The following is a 15,540-nucleotide window of genomic DNA, read 5'->3' as shown; positions in this document are numbered from 1 at the left end:
ACTCACGGTCTGGGGACCTCGCTCAGCCTCGGGACCCTCTGCCCTCCCGTCCTCTCTCCCCTGCTGCAGGCTCTGTCGGAGAACCACTGGAGACCTGGCCCCGCTGCCCTAACTGCCCTGCACGGTGACAGGAGCTGACATCCATGGCAGAGGAGCCCTGTTGCAGCTCTGGTTTGATTTTCCCATTTTCTGTACCTGTGTTGGCGTGGGTGCGTTTCCCAGGGCGCGGCCCGTGCTGCAGGAGTCACACGTGAAAGGTGTGAAGCCAGTGGCACGGCCGTCTCCCCTCGAGGAGCCGCGCCTTCACAGGCCCGGCCAGGACTTTAGACCCTCTTCCTCCTTGATGTTTGTTCTTGGGGGAATATGAGGCAGGAGGGGGCTGCCCCCACGCTCAGTCCTTCTCCCCCCCAACACCCTATGGGGCCTCACAGGCTGCATGTCCAAGTTCTGGCCACCCCACCTGATGTCCCTTCATGTCCCCTCTCTGGGATGCCTTTGTTGAGGGCAGAGGACCTTGGTGGCCTGTGCAGAGAATGAGGCAGCGGGGCCTTCTCTCTGGAAACCTTCCTTTCCCTGCAGGGGTCGGGGACCCCTGGGGGCTTCGTGGTCAGAGCACTGGGGACCTGCCCTTGGAGCCGCCCTGAGAGCAGGAGAGGCTGCCAGGTAAAGTTCCGGGTTTCAGTTCTCTGGACAAGTGAGGGCAGCGGGGGGCTGGAGGGGTGTGTGTGGCCCAGCGCCGAGCCCCAGGAACACGGGCTGCGGCCACACCAGGGTCAGGCGACCGGCACCCTGGGCTCTGACCAAGGGGATGCCTGGGTCACTGAGGACAGCCCTGAGCGTGGCTTCAACCTGCGCGGAGGGGACAGTCCTGGGTGGGTGTTGGTGAGGCCAGTGACGCCTGCAGTGTGTTTATGGAAGGATCTTCACATTCTTAAGAGACTAAGTGTAAAATGTTGACAATCTCCAGCTGAAGTAGATTTAATAAAGTCCTAATGAATTTTTTAAGTCAGTGACTCTAAAATCCACTTGGAAGACTGCAGAGCAGAAAATGAAGCCTCCTCTGAGGGAAACGCAGTCACAGCCAGGAGGCCCAGGAACAGCTGAAAGGGCGGGTGGGCCGGGCGCACAGACAGTGGGCCCTGTGCCGGCCCCCGGAGCGTGCGGCCGCGGCCCCCACCTTTCTCGCAGTGCCTGCCGTGGAACCCCCGCGGGCACTCGCACGTGTAGGAGTCCTCGTGGGCCTCGCAGGAGCCTCCGTTGAAGCAGGGGTCCGAGTCGCAGGGTGACGGCAGCGCTGTGGGGTCAGAGGGCAGGCACCCTGACACTCTGGCTGGAACCAGAGCCTCACCACAGACACTCATCCGGGGGCTTATTCCTCACGCCAGGCTCCCTGGCCCGTCCTTGGAATTTACTCTATTTCTGATTTTTCTGGAAGTCACCCGCCCCCTTCCACAAGCCAGGACTGAGCTGTGGTCCATGAGAGGCTTGGCGTCATGCTCACCACCCTCACCTCGTATGATCGCTCATCTCCTAAGTCGCTAGTCACTTGCGCACTAACAGACAAACACAGGGAGATGCTGCTCTTCCAGCTGCGAGCAGGTGGACGGCCATGCCCAACCACAGTGGAGGACCTGACACCTCTGGTGGGCCGGCAGGAAGCCCTGGCCTCCTGCTGCTGCTGCACACCCCGTCTCCCTCCCCCCAACCCCCCCCCCCCGCAGCCCACCCCGCCGCGCTCACGGTGGCTGGCGTTGTGGTCGGTGTGGCAGACGCAGAGGTAGCTCCCGCCATGCTCCATGCAGTAGCCTCCGTCCGGGCACTGAGTGTTCACATTGCAGGGCGTGGCTGTGACCTCTGCGGGGAAGAAGCCCGTCTCAGATCCCTGCGGGTCTCCCCGGGGACCCGGGGACCCTGCCTGGGGGCCCAGGGTCAGGCACTCTTGGGGCCAGCCCCTCCTGGATCTCACCCTGTGGGTCCAGGCCCAGGCCCCAGTCACCATGCACACTGTGGTTTGGGGGGTTCTTGGGGAGGGGAGGAAGGGGGCCCCCAGCCCACTCCTGGGCACCTACCAAATTCGCAGAGGAGCCCAAAGAAGCCTGGGGGGCAGTGGCAGAGGGTGGTGTTGGCCCCCAGGCACCTGCCACCATTTCGGCACTCACAGTCGGTGGGGGTTCCTGTCACGGGGGGGGGCGGGGGGGAAGGAGAAGCCTCCGATGTGGCGGTGCCAGAAGGCAGGGCCCTCTCCTGACCACTGTCCCATAAACCCAATGTGTACTGCCCCCACTCTCACAGTCCTTTCCCAGGGGGTTTGCACGTGCATTCACGGGAGGCCCCCGCCCTGCAGCCCGGCCGGCACGCACTCTCCCTGCAGTCCAGGCCCATGAAGCCCTCGGGACACTCGCACACGTAGCCCTGCTCTGCGTCCACACAGGTGCCCCCGTTCTGGCATGGGGCCGAGAGGCAGGCATCGGGCACTGGGTGGCTTCCTGCAAGAGAGACTGCGGTCACCAGAGGCCACACGGAGAACATGGGGAGAGCGAGGCCCAGTGTCGGAGAGGAGGTGACTTTACCTCCTCTCTTAGGGCCAAGTGCCTGCAGACGGGTCTCCAGCTGCCCCGCACCCCCCGGGCTCCTTCTCTGGGGCCGAGTGAGAAGCAAGAGCAAGGAGGGGCCCCACGGCATGCACCAAAGGGACCCGCCGGGGCCAGGGACCGCCCAGTGTTTCCCATCAGGCTTCTCTGCTGGTTCAACACTTGGGGTCTTGCAGATATCTTTCTGTCGTCGATGTCTAGCTTGACTTTGCTGTGGTCAGAGAACACAGGCCTTTTCAGTGTATTGGCCGTGTTTTACGGCCGACAGGCTTGCCCATCGTGGTGAAAGCCCTGGAGAGAAGGTGGGTGTCTGTGAATGTCAGTCGGCCAGGCTGGACACGCCACCCGGTCCCTGCATCCTCCTGATCCCCGTGCCCGAGTCCTCCGAGCTGCTGGGAGGGGACTTGCTGCCGACGTCCCCCCTTCCACGGGGGCTCTGACTCTCCTTGCAGGCGTGTGACTTGTGCTAGTGACCGCTGTGTATTTAGAGCTATTATGTCTTCCTGGTGAACTGGCCCGCGGTCGCTGTAAAAGGGCCCTCTTCACTCCTGCAGCTCTCCTTTAGTTCTGAAGTCGACCCTGAGTGATGTGAACGTGGCCGCCCCGGCCTCTCCTGGTTACTGTTGGCCACCCTATTCCTTTTCGTTTTGCAGATGTTCTGTTTCCTCCTGTTTTTTCAGAATTTAGCTTTGAAATTAATATACAATAAAACTGACTCTCGTTTGATGTACACTTGCATGAATTTTAACACATGCAAAGGTGTGTGCAGCCCCACCACAGGGAGGACGCGGAGCAGCCCGTCGTCCCACAGACCCCTTGTTCGGTCTGTCCAGGGTCACAGGCCCTCCGCTCCTGGACCCCTGGCAACTGTGATCTGCTCTTCACTGAGGCTCCGCTCCCGTGGTTCCTCCCCAGCCAGTGGATTCCCCCTCCCACCCCCGCCTGCACCAAGGGAAGATTCCAGGGGCTCCCCCCGCGGTCTCTCTCCGCTTCCCCGCCTCCCCTCCCAGTAGCCCTGTCCTTGCCCTGTCCTCCCCCTACTCCAGCTACTGTCCCCTCGCCCCGCCCTGCCCGTGGCCCAGCAGCCTGGAGACTGCTCCCCGGCAGCCGCGGGGCAGTTGCAGGGCTCGCCCCACTTGGTCCCTTCTCTCAGGGACGGCCGCCCCCTGCTTTCTGTTGTCCAGTGGCTGAAAGCAGTTGTTTCATATCTTGTATCTGGCTTTCTAGTTGCGGACAGGGAGGTCCCCAGGGCAGTTACTCAGTCCTTCTTGGCCAGAAGCAGGAAGCTAGAGACACTTTTTTTGTATCTCCAGTTTTGGGCCAGTTTCCTGCGGGATTGGATCGGAATGCGAAGGCTTCTACCTGTGACGTGGACAGTGGGCTGTATTGGGTCCAAGTGCCAGCTGTCGTGCTGTAGTGTTTACTGTCATTTGCATCATTCCTTGTGCAAAACGCAGTTTCTCTGCAAAATCTTTTGCAGTCACTTATTTGTTTTCTGACATGAGTTTAGTTAAATGCACTGATGCTTCGATAACATCTAGGCGAGGTGAACTGTGATGCATCCCGATGATGTCCAGCGACCGGGAAGGCTGGCACCCCCCACACTGCGTGCGGCCACCGACCAAAGGCCACTGGAGGGCAGAGCCTCCATCTGCGTCTTATGGGTAAAACATAATTTCTTTCTTCAGCTTTCAGGCTCAAAATAAAGCTGACGCGTTTGTCCGGAGCACCTCCCCGGGGAGAAGCATGCATGGCCCTTGTCGGCACGGGGGTTCGAGGCCTTGGGAGGTTGGGCGATGTCAGACACTAAAGCCTGAATTTATTTTAAGGGTCATAAAACCTAGTGGTCTTTTAATTGGCCTCCCAGTCGTACCCAGCATTTAAAACAACCTGCAGCCGGAACTAGCAGATTTCCTCCCGTGTAGCAGAGGTCAGCTTTCTCTCAAGTCCCAAGGCTTGTTCCCTTGTGCAGAGAGAGGTCTGGAGTGGGAAGCAGCGGTATTAAACAGCCAGGACTCTCTGGAGTGTGAAGAGGGGCTGGGAGAATGTGGCCGTTCATCCCTGCTTTTGACTGATGGAGACCAAGCCCAGAGAGGGGAGCAGACTTGCTCAGCCACACACAGCATGTGGGCGGCAGAGCCAAGACCAGACCCCCGACCCCCGAGAGACAAGTAGGGCGAGCTGGACAGGGAGGGAAAGGGGGCAGCTCACCCACGAGGCTGCAGGCACGTGGCCGTTACCTGTTTCGCAGCGAGGTCCCTCGAAGGGCTCGGCACACAGGCAGGTGAAGTTCCCTACCCGGTCGACACAGGACCCCCCATTCAGGCACGGGCCAGAGCTGCACTCGTCCACGTCTGGGGGCAGCAGGGGTGGGAGCTCAGCTCCGCGCCAGCCTTGGAGCGCCCCACACCCAGCTCCCCCACTCCCCTGCCTGGCTGCCTGTGGGCGTCACCCACCCGTCTCGCATGCCTCGCCGGTGTAGCCGGCCTGGCACAAGCACACTGCGGAGCCGCCGTCCGCCTGGCACCAGCCGCCATTCTCACACTCTTTGGTGTCACATGGAGATTGTGCTGCGAGGGCAGAGGGGTGAAGGCTGTGGGTTCCTGGCTGTGGTGGCCCCCGGGGACTCCTGCTGAGCCCCCCTCCCGATTCTCCAGCTGCAGCTTGGGTGGCTCTGGCCATCTCTGGAGGCCATCAGGCTGTGGGGGACCAGGGTGGTCCCTCCCCCCCAAAAGCTCGCCTGAATTGGGTTTATCTCAGCAGACCTAGGGTGGAAGGAGGGTGTGTATGCGCCTGGCGGGGGCACGGGGCTGAATCGAGCCAGCTCCCCCCCTCCTGGCAGTTGTCCCGCTAAGCTGACTGTGACCAGCGCTGTCCTTGTAGAACGGGTCTCCCAGGGCACTGGCTGGACAGAGTCCTCCCAGCCAGGCGGGGCACACAGCCAGTGATGGAGCCTGGGAGGGTGTGCGGGCCCGAAGACTCGGGAGGGGCTGAGGCGCACGAGGCGACAGCCTGCTGCAGGGACGGGCCTGCAGAGGCATTCAGCCCCAGGCAGACTGGGAGTGAGCCGGCGGGCGCCTGCCTCTGTCCACCTCCCACCTGCCCCTCACCTGGGGTGCCGGCCTCCCTGACTCCCTGGTGGCTGCTGGCCTGTGCACCCTGGCAGCAGGTGGGGGGCATTGCCTTCCCCCAGCTATGTCACTCGTCCTGCTGACAGCTCATCCAAAAACAACTCAATAAGGGAACCAGATGGATCCCAAGAGCATGTGACCTTCCCTGGAGCCCTGGGGGGCCAGTGGGAGGAAGGGGAGGAATGGGGACCCCAGGAGGCATGGAGGTGCTTTGGTGGCTGGCAGCACATGTGACCCCGTCTCTGGGGCCGTGGCTCCCCCAGACAGCAGGCCTGGCACCTGTGGGAGAAGGGAGTTGGGGGATGAGCAGCACCCACGTCCCTGCTGGACTCCACCTGGTGTCCCCGCAGCAGATGGGGGCTCTGGGGGCCGAGGAAGGTCCTGAGAACTGAGAGTCCCGTGGGGGGCTGGGGGCTGGTACCCGTGGGTGTCGCTGTCGAGGAAGCCAAGGCTCAGGACTCCTGGCTCTGGCCCCAGGCCCTCCTGGGGCTCACCCGGCCCAGACGCGTATGCACACCAAGTCAGAGACTTGAGAACATTCCTGTGGCCGTCAGTGTCCGCTGGGGACGGTTTTCCAGACTGAGACATCGACGTGTTTGTCGCTTGTACGAGCTTGGCCTACCAGCGTGTTAGTGTGTTTCTAACAGCACTTACGTCGGTAGTGCGTTCAGGGGGAGCAGTGTGTCTGGCTGAGTGGAGTCGGGGTCACAGAGCTTTGCCTTTAAGGGGCTGTTTGTTGGGAGCCCCAAACAGCATCCCACAGTGAGACTAGGGGCGGGAGTAGGGTGTCTGCCTTCCTTCGCCAGGTAGGTGAGGGGCCCCGAGGAGGCGCTGGGTGAAGGGCAGGCCGCAGAGGCCTGGTCTGAAAGCACTGCTTCAGAAGGGCCATGCTCAGAAGGGGGTGGGAGACGGGGGTGTGACTGGAGTTTGGAAGCCACAAGGGGGTCTCTAGGAGGATCCCAGCCCATGCCTAGGCTGTGAGACCCAGGAGAGGAGAGAAACAGCCCCCACTCCTGCCATCAGGCTGTCCTGCAGCCCGTGGGACCCTGGGGCTCAGGTGTGTTCCTCTTACCTGTCTCGCAGGTGGGTCCCCCGAAGCCGGCCAGGCACTGGCAGCTAAAACTGTTGACGCCATGTGTGCAGGTCCCGCCGTTCTGACACGGGTGGGAAGCGCACTCGTTCACATCTGAAACACCGGGCGGGCGGGGGCCTCAGCGGAGGAAGTCGGTGGGGAGGGGTGGTGGTCTTCTACGGGCTGGGGCGGGGGGCCCGCCACCCCTGCTGTCCCAGCAGCTGGGGCACCTGCCCGCGTGCCCAGGGTCTCAGAGTCACTGCGTTTGGCTTGCACGTCGCCCACACCCCGCGGACAGACCCCTGGCCCGGGCGCCCAGGGCCGATGGCTGTGCTTGCAGGGCCCCTGCAGCCAGTGCGGCTGAGCAGGTGGGCCCAGGGGACTCACCCAGGTGGCACCTCCTGCCGGCAAAGCCCGAGGGGCAGGAGCAGGAGTAGGAGGGGCGGCCGGTGACGCAGTCGTCGATGCACCTGCCGCCATTGAGGCAGGGGCGCAGGGCCAGGCACACAGAGGCTGCGGACATGGGAGGGGCGGAGCCGTCACCCAACCCGAAGGGCCCGGCTTCCGGAGTCGCTGTGAGGTCCCTGGTGGCCGAGTGTCCCAGGTTGCACTGGCTGGGTCTGCCCAGGGATCCTCGAGGATGGGCAGCCCGCAGAGCTCAGCTCAGGGGCCCTGCCCTCCGGAGCGAGCAGTGGGGCTGCTGAGATGGGTGACTGTGAGCACAGACTGGCAGGTCCTGGAGCGTCCCGGGTTCTGGGCCTCCTGTTACTAGGAGGGCCCCAAGGGGAGCTGGCGGGGCGTCTGTGGGGGGACGAACACTCCGGGAGGGCCTCCGGCCCGGAGCACCGTCCAGGCTGCAGGCATCTCTGAGGGCCGCCCCTGCTGCTCATCCGGCCGTCCACCTGGCCACACTGGTGCTTGGTCTGCCAGGTGTGGCTGCCCTGCCTCATGGGGCCTGTCTGCACGACCTGTTTCGGACCAGCCTTTCTCAGACCCAGACTGCCAGGTGTGGATGCGCTGCCTCTCAGGTGTGAACCCACCCTCCCTTCCTGGTAAAGCTCATGTGTTATTTCAGCCCCAGACTGACGCGCACAGGTGCCATCTCCTGGGCTTGCGGTGTGGTGGTGGGCGTGTGAGGGGGCTGGTCCCCCACCCCCGGCTCCTGAGGGCTCTGAGCAGGCTAGTTTGGAGGGCCCAGCAGTGTTCTTGCATCTGCTCCCTGCAGAGGCCTGGGACAGGGGGTGAAGCGCCTCCACATGGGAATAGGGTCCCCGAGGGACTGACTGGACCTTCTTCTGAGGACCTCACTCAGGGTCACAGCCTGCAGCCTCTGCAGGGGGGCATGGACCTGCCCACACCAGTCCCCACCTGCACCCATACTTTACTCCTCAACCACAGCCCCGGCCCTCGGCCACTGGCGGGTGCCAGACCTCTGTGCCCCCCACCCAAAGCAGTAGCTGACAGAGTGGTGTCCCCGTGCCCTGAACCACTGCTGCCCTGAGCCCAGGTGGGCAGAGCGGGCCTGGCTCAGTTGGGGCTGCAGGGCTTGTGCGCTCAGGTGTCTACTTGCCACTGTGGTGGTGGTGGTGGGGGGGGGGGCGGAATCACTGGCCCCTGGGCTCCCTGCCCTTGAGTCCCTGCCCCCAGTGCTTGGTAAGTGGGGGAGCTCGGGCTCCCCAGGCCCCTCTCACTGGCCCACGTCCAGTCCTTGGCACGCTGCGTGCCTGCCCTCCTTGGCCCTGGCCTGGGTGTGCGTGCCTGCTCCCCGGCCGGTCAGGGTGGGCTGCCCTGAGCCGGGTTCGCTCTTGGGACAGTGCAGGAGAAGCAGCCCCTCTCGGTGGCCTTGGTCCCTGTGGGGGTGTGAGGCAGTCTTTGGGGGAGGTCCTAGCACCAGCCTCACTGTGTCCCCTTGGCCAGGAGAGTGGCCGGCAGCCCTCCCTGGAGGGGCTAGATCAGTCATTTGACACCCCCTCCCCCATTTATAAGCCGTTTCAGGAGGATCTGTGACCCAGGGCTACCCAGCTGGAGGGCTGGAACCTGTCCAGGCTGTTGACACAGGCCGTGTGCTTGCCCTGGGGTGCACCCACCCCCACCTGCTGTGTGTTCTGTGCTGGAAGGACCCCAGGGTGTCAGGGTGCTCCCTCCGTTGGGGAGATGCCCAGGCTGTCAGACAAGCACCAAATCCCAGCTAGAAGCAAGGCCACCGAGACTTGGCTCCCAGGTGGTCCTGGGACGCAGGAGCCCCCAGGGGTGCCCTCCCTGCCCAGGCGGGAATGGGACCCCCCTCCCCTGGAGCAAAGACAGGAGGCCCTCCCAGGGGAGACTGAGGCTTGGGGCGAGCCTGGACATGCCCCCGGCTTGGGGGAGGGGAGCAGAGGTGGGTGGGGTCACGTGCCCCCAGGGGCCTGGGCTGGCCTCCCCCCCTCCCGGAGCCACACCCCCTCCGCCGCCAGAGCCGCTCTCTGTCCTCTTACTTGTATGGCCGCAGCCCCCCACGCGCACCTGGGCATCATCGATTCTGAACGCCCAGCGCCCGGGCACGCCCACGTTGGTGGTGGTCTCCACCTCCGCCATGTCTGCCGAGCGCGAGCCGGGGATGCTGAAGTAGCGCCGCCCATCACCCGCGTTGAAGCCCGCCTGGAGGTGGGTGTGGAGAGAGCGGGAGCAGATGGGGCTGGGCCGGCATGCAGGCCTCCTTAAAGTTCTGGGACCCACCTCCCCCAACCCGGGTGGCCAGGGCCAGAGACCACGCGGGAGATGGCCTTGTGAGGGGGCTCTAAAGATCCAGGAGCACCCCCCACCTGCCCTGTGGCCCCATCTGAGTCAGCAGCACCCCGGCCCAACACTGACCAGCAGCTCCTCCTGCCATGACACTGATGGGTCCTGGCAACCAGTCCCTCAACACCCTGCCCCCACGCCTACTGCCAGAGGCCCCCTCCTGGGCTCCTGGCCTCTCCTAGGACACAGGGGCAAGTGTGACCTCAGGAGAAAGTAGAGAGCTGGGGGGTGGTGCGTTCACGTGGGGAGGAGCCCCTGCGGGCTCGCACTTGACCACGCTCTCCACACCTGGGATTTTCTGCTGGCTGCCATCCCTCAGGCCTGGACCGGGCAGTATACATAGGACTCTGTCCTGGCTACAGCTGACCCTGTAGGGCCCGCCAAACAGGTCAGGACATAGGTGCCTTTGGCTGGAGAAGATTCCTGCGAATCTGGGCTGTGAGAGGTCTTGGATTGCCTCATACCAGCCTCTACACAGTGTGGGGTGTGTGGTGGGGAGGGGAGGTGTCCACCTGCCTCATTAGCCCATGACAGTCCTGGCGGTGGGGAGCAGGGGCCCCTACCTGGGCCGCGATGCCCCCCAGGCCAGAGGCGTTGCCCCCACTGCTGGCGTGCGTGCCCGTGGTCCACGTGATGGACTCGTAGTTGAAGATGGTGAAGGATAGCTTGCCATCGGTGATGAGCACAGTCTGGAACGTGTTGACCTGCCAGGGAGGGGGCCTGAGCAGGGTCCGGCACCCCTCGTCCCTACAGCAAGACCCGCCCCGGCTGCCACCCCTCACATGCTGCCGTTGTCCGCGGGCTCCTCCTCTGTCTCCCCATTAGATGGTCAGCCACAGAGAGGACTTGGGACCTCGTCCTCCAGTCCCTCGCTGTGTCCCCAGTGCTGGCACAGGCCAGGCCTCCCAGTAGTTTGTTGCCTGGGGAGTGAGTGAAGCACCCTGAGGGGCTGGGGGCCTGTGGACGCCAGGAGCAGACGCCGTGCCCTGTGGGTGAGAGTCCTTTTCCATGAAGTGTGAGTGGGCAGGGTCTACGTGAGAGGGGCTTGTTTCAGAGTGGGCAAAGGGTACGGCTGTTCAAGAAACGATCTTGGGACCAATAGGAGACTCTGAAACACAATTAAGTTGGAGCTTTATATCACTTATGAAAATAAACCCCAAATCAAGGAAGGCTGTAAATGACACCATCATCGTCCTAGAAGAAAACAGAGGTGCGTATGTCGCGCATCTTGGGGAAGGACTTCTAAGCATGACGTTATTAAGTGCAAAACCAAAAAGGAGGTGTGCACATGCGAGCACAAAACTGCTGAATGTAAAAGAGCCGTAATCAAACTGAAGGGCAGACGGCCGAGTGAAGTGCGTCTGCAACATACCCGGCAGGCAAGGCTGGTGACGTCTTTAACTCGGGTGGGACTTTACGGATCAATACGAAAAAGAACAGAAAGATTACAGAGAAGTGAAGGAAGCAAACACACACATCACAGTCGCGTGCAACCAGCAGGCAATTCCCTGAGACTAGAAATCGAAAACGTTTAAGTTTAAACAAAGAGGGCGGCGCTCCTGTCTCGCCTTTACGGTTGGCAGGAAGGAACATAAGAGTGTGTTTGGCTGGGGTGCAGGGATTCGGGCACTGCTGAACATGGCTTATGCAAGTGTGAGTGGGCACATTCTGAGGGGACGGTCAGAATCCTGCAGGCAGCATCTCCCTCCTGGAGGCGCGTGCCGGCATCTGGCTCTGAGATCGCTGGGGCTGTGCAGCTGCCCGCCAGGGCACCCTGCACGCCGGCTGGGGTGCACTGCACATGATGGGAAATCTCACTGACGGGACAGTGCATCTTCTTCCTCAAGTGAGACCTGCCAGCAGGGAGACTGCATGCCTCCTTCAGGAAGGCACACTTAGGTGCTGGTCCTCCTAATACAAGGGGGACGCCGTGGCTCTAAGGCTGGAGTGGTGGGACGGTCTGGGCAGGGCAGGACTGTGGTCAGAATGGGGCTCTGTGAGCTGGGCCAAGTGTTGGAGGAGGATGAGGACGTGCCTGAAGCTTAGCCATCACTGTTTGTCGCCATCCTGCTCCTGGAGGCACCCCCAGAAGGAGGGCTCCCCAGCCTCCCAGCTTACAGATCAACTTCCACCCCAGACTCAGTTCTGATTCCCTGTCTTACAGGACAGTCGTTTTGGAACTGCCATCTCTAGGTTTGAAAAGAATGTTCAGTTTCCCTCTGTCTGCTTGAGAGGGGCCCTGGGCGCCTCCTTCCTCCCAGGCACAGGGGCAGCAGGGGAATGGCTCTGCGGAGGGCGAGCTGTCATATTTTAAACGATGCAGAAGAGCATGCAAGGACGAGGAAAGCGCCCGTGGTACTGCTGAGTGAAAAGACTCTCACAAAACGGCACGTTCTGGGTGGTTCTATTTATTTTTTGAAGTGTGGGTCAGTACACAGCAGGGAGTGTTGAGCAGGAGTTCTCACCTGGTAGTGGGGTTGTAGATTCTTTTTCTCTACTTTTTGTTAAAAAGACATTTTCTTGCAAATTGGTGTTAAGAAAAACAAAGAAAACTTACCAAGTGTCAGCAGGCTGTGCGTGAACAAAAGTTCCCTCACGTGAAATTTATCTGTAGTCGTGGTTACAGGAAGAGCCCATCTTTCCTGATTCCCTCAGTGACCGTCTCACTCTCCCGGTGTACCAGGCCAGCCAGCCCACCTTTTCTTCCTCCTCTTGGCTGCTGGAGAGCGCCACCAACCGCACATCCCTCCCTGTGCTCCTTCCCCACCTGCACCGGCTACCCGAGCCACCGTGGCTGGGCACATCCAGGACCAAGCCTGCCCCCTGCAGCCCCGGACCCTGAGTGCAAGCCTCACCTGTCCCCACTCGCACGTGATGAGGAACCAGGCACTGCCCTTGACTGCTTCTCTCCCTCTCAGCCCAGTATTTTGTCACATGCACCCCTAATCATTGCCCCGAACCATCGAGTTCCTCCAGCTCTAAACCCCCTGTGTGGCCGAGCCTGCGCCCTCTGGCTCCCACAGCGTCGGGGAGAGCCTGCGCCTGGCTGGCATGGCACCCCTATTACATGGTCGTTAATGTCACACCCACTGGAGCGTGACCCATGGGAGAGACACGGCCTGTCTTGCTCTGTCTGGGGCTGCCTCCCCAGAGCCCAGAACACTGCTTGTCCCCAGACGTGCCCCTAAGTGAGTGTGTCCTAAGTGCATGGGCAGACAGTTCTGAAAAGGACCCTGCACCCCAGTGCCTCTTTCCTAGAGAGGTGCCCTCTGTCTCAGGCATGGCCGTGACCCGGTGCCCATCGCAGACTTGGCCGTAGGGGCTGCTCAGTAACACCTGTTGCCAGACGGCAGCCACTCTCCTCACAGGGGGCCTGCCCACCACGCCTACCACACACGGGGTCAAGTGGCCAGTTATTCCTGAGCTTACGTTCTGATTGTCCGGCATTGTCAAGGAGTGACGTATTAAGTGGCATAAACTCCCTGTGTAACCCTTAGAGCACTGGACCGTTCCAAATGCAGATCCTTCTGGCACAGACCGCCTGTGTCTCTGAGTGTGTGAGCTACTGTGCCGGGCCACTCGGCCTTTTCCTGGACGTGGGTCCAGGCTCCATCCTCCTCCAACCTGGCTCTGTGACCTTGGGCAAGTGACTTTGGTCCCTGAGCCCAGTACACACCCCTCGGGCGTGGACGGGTGATTACGTCTGGCCCACCTCAGTAAGGCAGGGGGCCCTGGAGGGAGACCCTGGGCCCCAGATGGATGTCCTCCCTTCCCTAGGACAGAGGACTCACGGGGGAAGAGGAGCTGCCTCCAAAGAAGGTCACGCGATACCAGGTGGCTATAAAAACCCAAGTGGCGGAGAAGTCTGGGAGCTCCGGGAAGTAAGTCCTGACGTCCTCCGTGGCTCTGCGCAGCGTGGCCGCGTCGGTGGCCTCCCGGTAGTACACGTCGCCGGCGCGCCTGTTGTCCACGTCCGCCCAGAAGGCCGCCACCACGCAGCGGTCCTTGGCGATGGGGAAGGCCGCTGGGGTGAACTGGGAGACCTCCTTCAGGAAGGAGATGACCCCGTTGTTGTTCACCTGTTGGGGCAGAAGGGGTCAGGGGGGCTGTGGGCAGGCAGGTGGCCCGGTGGCCTCCCCAAGCCCCACCCACAGGCACCCTCTGACGGCAAGCCGGCCTCGGTGGGGTGTCTCTAGGACGGCCTGGCAGTTCCTGGCCCCTGATATGGGCCCCTGGTCTGCCCCACCCTTCCCAGACAGGCCATGGCTCCGGGCACAGGCTCTGACCTGTTTGCTATACATGTTCCCTGCAGAGTGCCCGGATCGGGGCTGCCAGTGTGGGGTGGGGGAGCTCCAGTAGGGGGCCCCTGCTTTGGGTGGGTGGGGTGCTCAGACCTGCCCAGCGGCTCCTCGGTCCCACCTGAATCAGGGGCATGGGGAGGGCAGGGCAAGGCCCCAGCCTCTGAGCAGGAGGCTTGTTCGCCAAGCAGAGGTGGGGATGGATGGGGAGGCTGGAAGGGCCTCGAGGGCCAGGTTGTGGGGGGCCTGTGTTCAGGGCTCCAGGCAGTGGGGAGCCCCAGAGGCCCCTGTACCTGGGGGCGGCGCAGCATCTTTGCTGTCAGACACAGCTGGTCCCAGTGCTGGCCCTGCCCCTCAATGGCTGCGCAGTCACGAGGCGAGTCAGCCCCGCCTGGCTGCACTTTGGCTTTTCACCTGTAAGGTGGGTGAACACTCATGCTGGCGCCCAGGGGGCTGGGCAGGGTTGAGTGAAGTGAGGGTCACAGAGTTGGCTCTAGGCTGTTGTGATTTGTCCTGGGAAGACTGTTTTCAGAAATGACCCTTTGGACTTCCCCTGAGAGTGAGGGAATCCTCTGTAACCCAGACCAGCCAAAAAGGCAGATAAATATACCTCTCTTCTTAAAGGCACCAACGAGTGAACAAATGAATGAGTTTTGATTCCAAACCTCGGACAAAGAGAGACTGGAGGTGAGGCCCTTACGCAAAGCTCCTTTTCCCCTGAGCGAATGCACCCGCAGATTTGGAAGCAACAGCTACCAGCCAGACCTGCAGTTTTACAGCCTCATGGAGAGAAAGAGATAAATGCCAAAACTCAGAGCTCGCTCAAGGCAGGGAACCTGATCACCCTCACATTGTGCTAGGACCGCTAAGGCCCCCCCTCACAATAGGGTGAACCCGAGGTCAGTGGTCCTTGTGCAGACGAACACGCTGCCTTCCCTTCCCGAGTGATCCGGGCACTGCAAGCCTGGAACTGATATGAAGTGGTTCCTGACAGGGCACATCCCCAGGCTCTACGCAGAGGCAAAGACAAACCCTCTCTGGGGCCAGAGGGCAACACCTCAGGCCTCAGGTTATTCCTAGAAATGTTTGTTCAGATACAAAACCCAGGACACCAAGATAGCCAGGCACACAGGAAGCAAGACACTGCTCCCAGGAACACGCAGAAATAAGAGAAATGCCGGCGCTGGGGTCACCAGGCGCAGACTGTAAAGTAACTAAGGTCCGACGTTCAGAGAAAACTGAATGCAAGCTTTAAACTTCCGTCAAGAGGACAGCCAGAAATCACCTGAAAAAGAAGAAAAGAGGAGGACTTACACTTACCACAAAACTACAGTGCTCAGAACAGCGTGGCACAGGCGTAGAGACACGTGTGGACCAATGGGACGGGACAGAGCGCCCAGAAGTAAATACTCACGTACGTGGTCAAATGATTTTTTTTTTCGCTCCCCTGCATGTTGGTGTTTTATTATTTCCAAATCTCCAGCGTCTGTACAGGGTAATCATAAGGGCAGTGTTCCGTGCTGGAGGTGGAGATGTCCAAGAGCCGCCAGGCCGTGGAGGGGCCGAGCTCCTGCTCGTGTTGGCAGAGCGCCCACACATACAAGCAAATGATTTTTGACAAGGGCGCTAAGACCATTCAGTGGAGAAAGGACAGCCTTTTCAACAAACGG

The 15,540-nt window shown here is 61.5% G+C and overlaps 2 protein-coding genes across 5 annotated transcripts in view; one reads left to right on the top strand and one right to left on the bottom strand.

The window, feature by feature from the left end:
• Nucleotides 1–15,540, bottom strand: part of SNED1 (sushi, nidogen and EGF like domains 1) — a 77,577-nt gene that overhangs the window by 34,435 nt on the left and 27,602 nt on the right. Inside the window, exons 2-12 of one of the 3 annotated variants that reach the window (XM_064485363.1) lie at nt 13,364–13,651; nt 10,136–10,276; nt 9,269–9,431; nt 7,182–7,307; nt 6,795–6,908; nt 5,048–5,161; nt 4,832–4,945; nt 2,361–2,486; nt 2,070–2,174; nt 1,741–1,854; nt 1,178–1,294 (exon numbers count right to left, since the gene is read on the bottom strand). In XM_064485363.1, the coding sequence (XP_064341433.1) occupies nt 1,178–1,294; nt 1,741–1,854; nt 2,070–2,174; nt 2,361–2,486; nt 4,832–4,945; nt 5,048–5,161; nt 6,795–6,908; nt 7,182–7,307; nt 9,269–9,431; nt 10,136–10,276; nt 13,364–13,651 (1,522 nt within the window). The remainder of the gene's footprint in view (nt 1–1,177; nt 1,295–1,740; nt 1,855–2,069; nt 2,175–2,360; nt 2,487–4,831; nt 4,946–5,047; nt 5,162–6,794; nt 6,909–7,181; nt 7,308–9,268; nt 9,432–10,135; nt 10,277–13,363; nt 13,652–15,540) is intronic. The other 2 variants (XM_064485364.1, XM_064485365.1) reach the window with 2 other exon arrangements.
• Nucleotides 1–15,540, top strand: part of MTERF4 (mitochondrial transcription termination factor 4) — a 76,564-nt gene that overhangs the window by 40,754 nt on the left and 20,270 nt on the right. The gene's annotated exons all lie outside the window — the stretch shown is intronic.

Source organism: Camelus dromedarius, chromosome 4, assembly GCF_036321535.1.
Source record: "Camelus dromedarius isolate mCamDro1 chromosome 4, mCamDro1.pat, whole genome shotgun sequence".
Taxonomy (NCBI): Eukaryota; Metazoa; Chordata; class Mammalia; order Artiodactyla; family Camelidae; genus Camelus; species Camelus dromedarius.
This window is presented reverse-complemented; position numbering and strand designations above follow the sequence as displayed.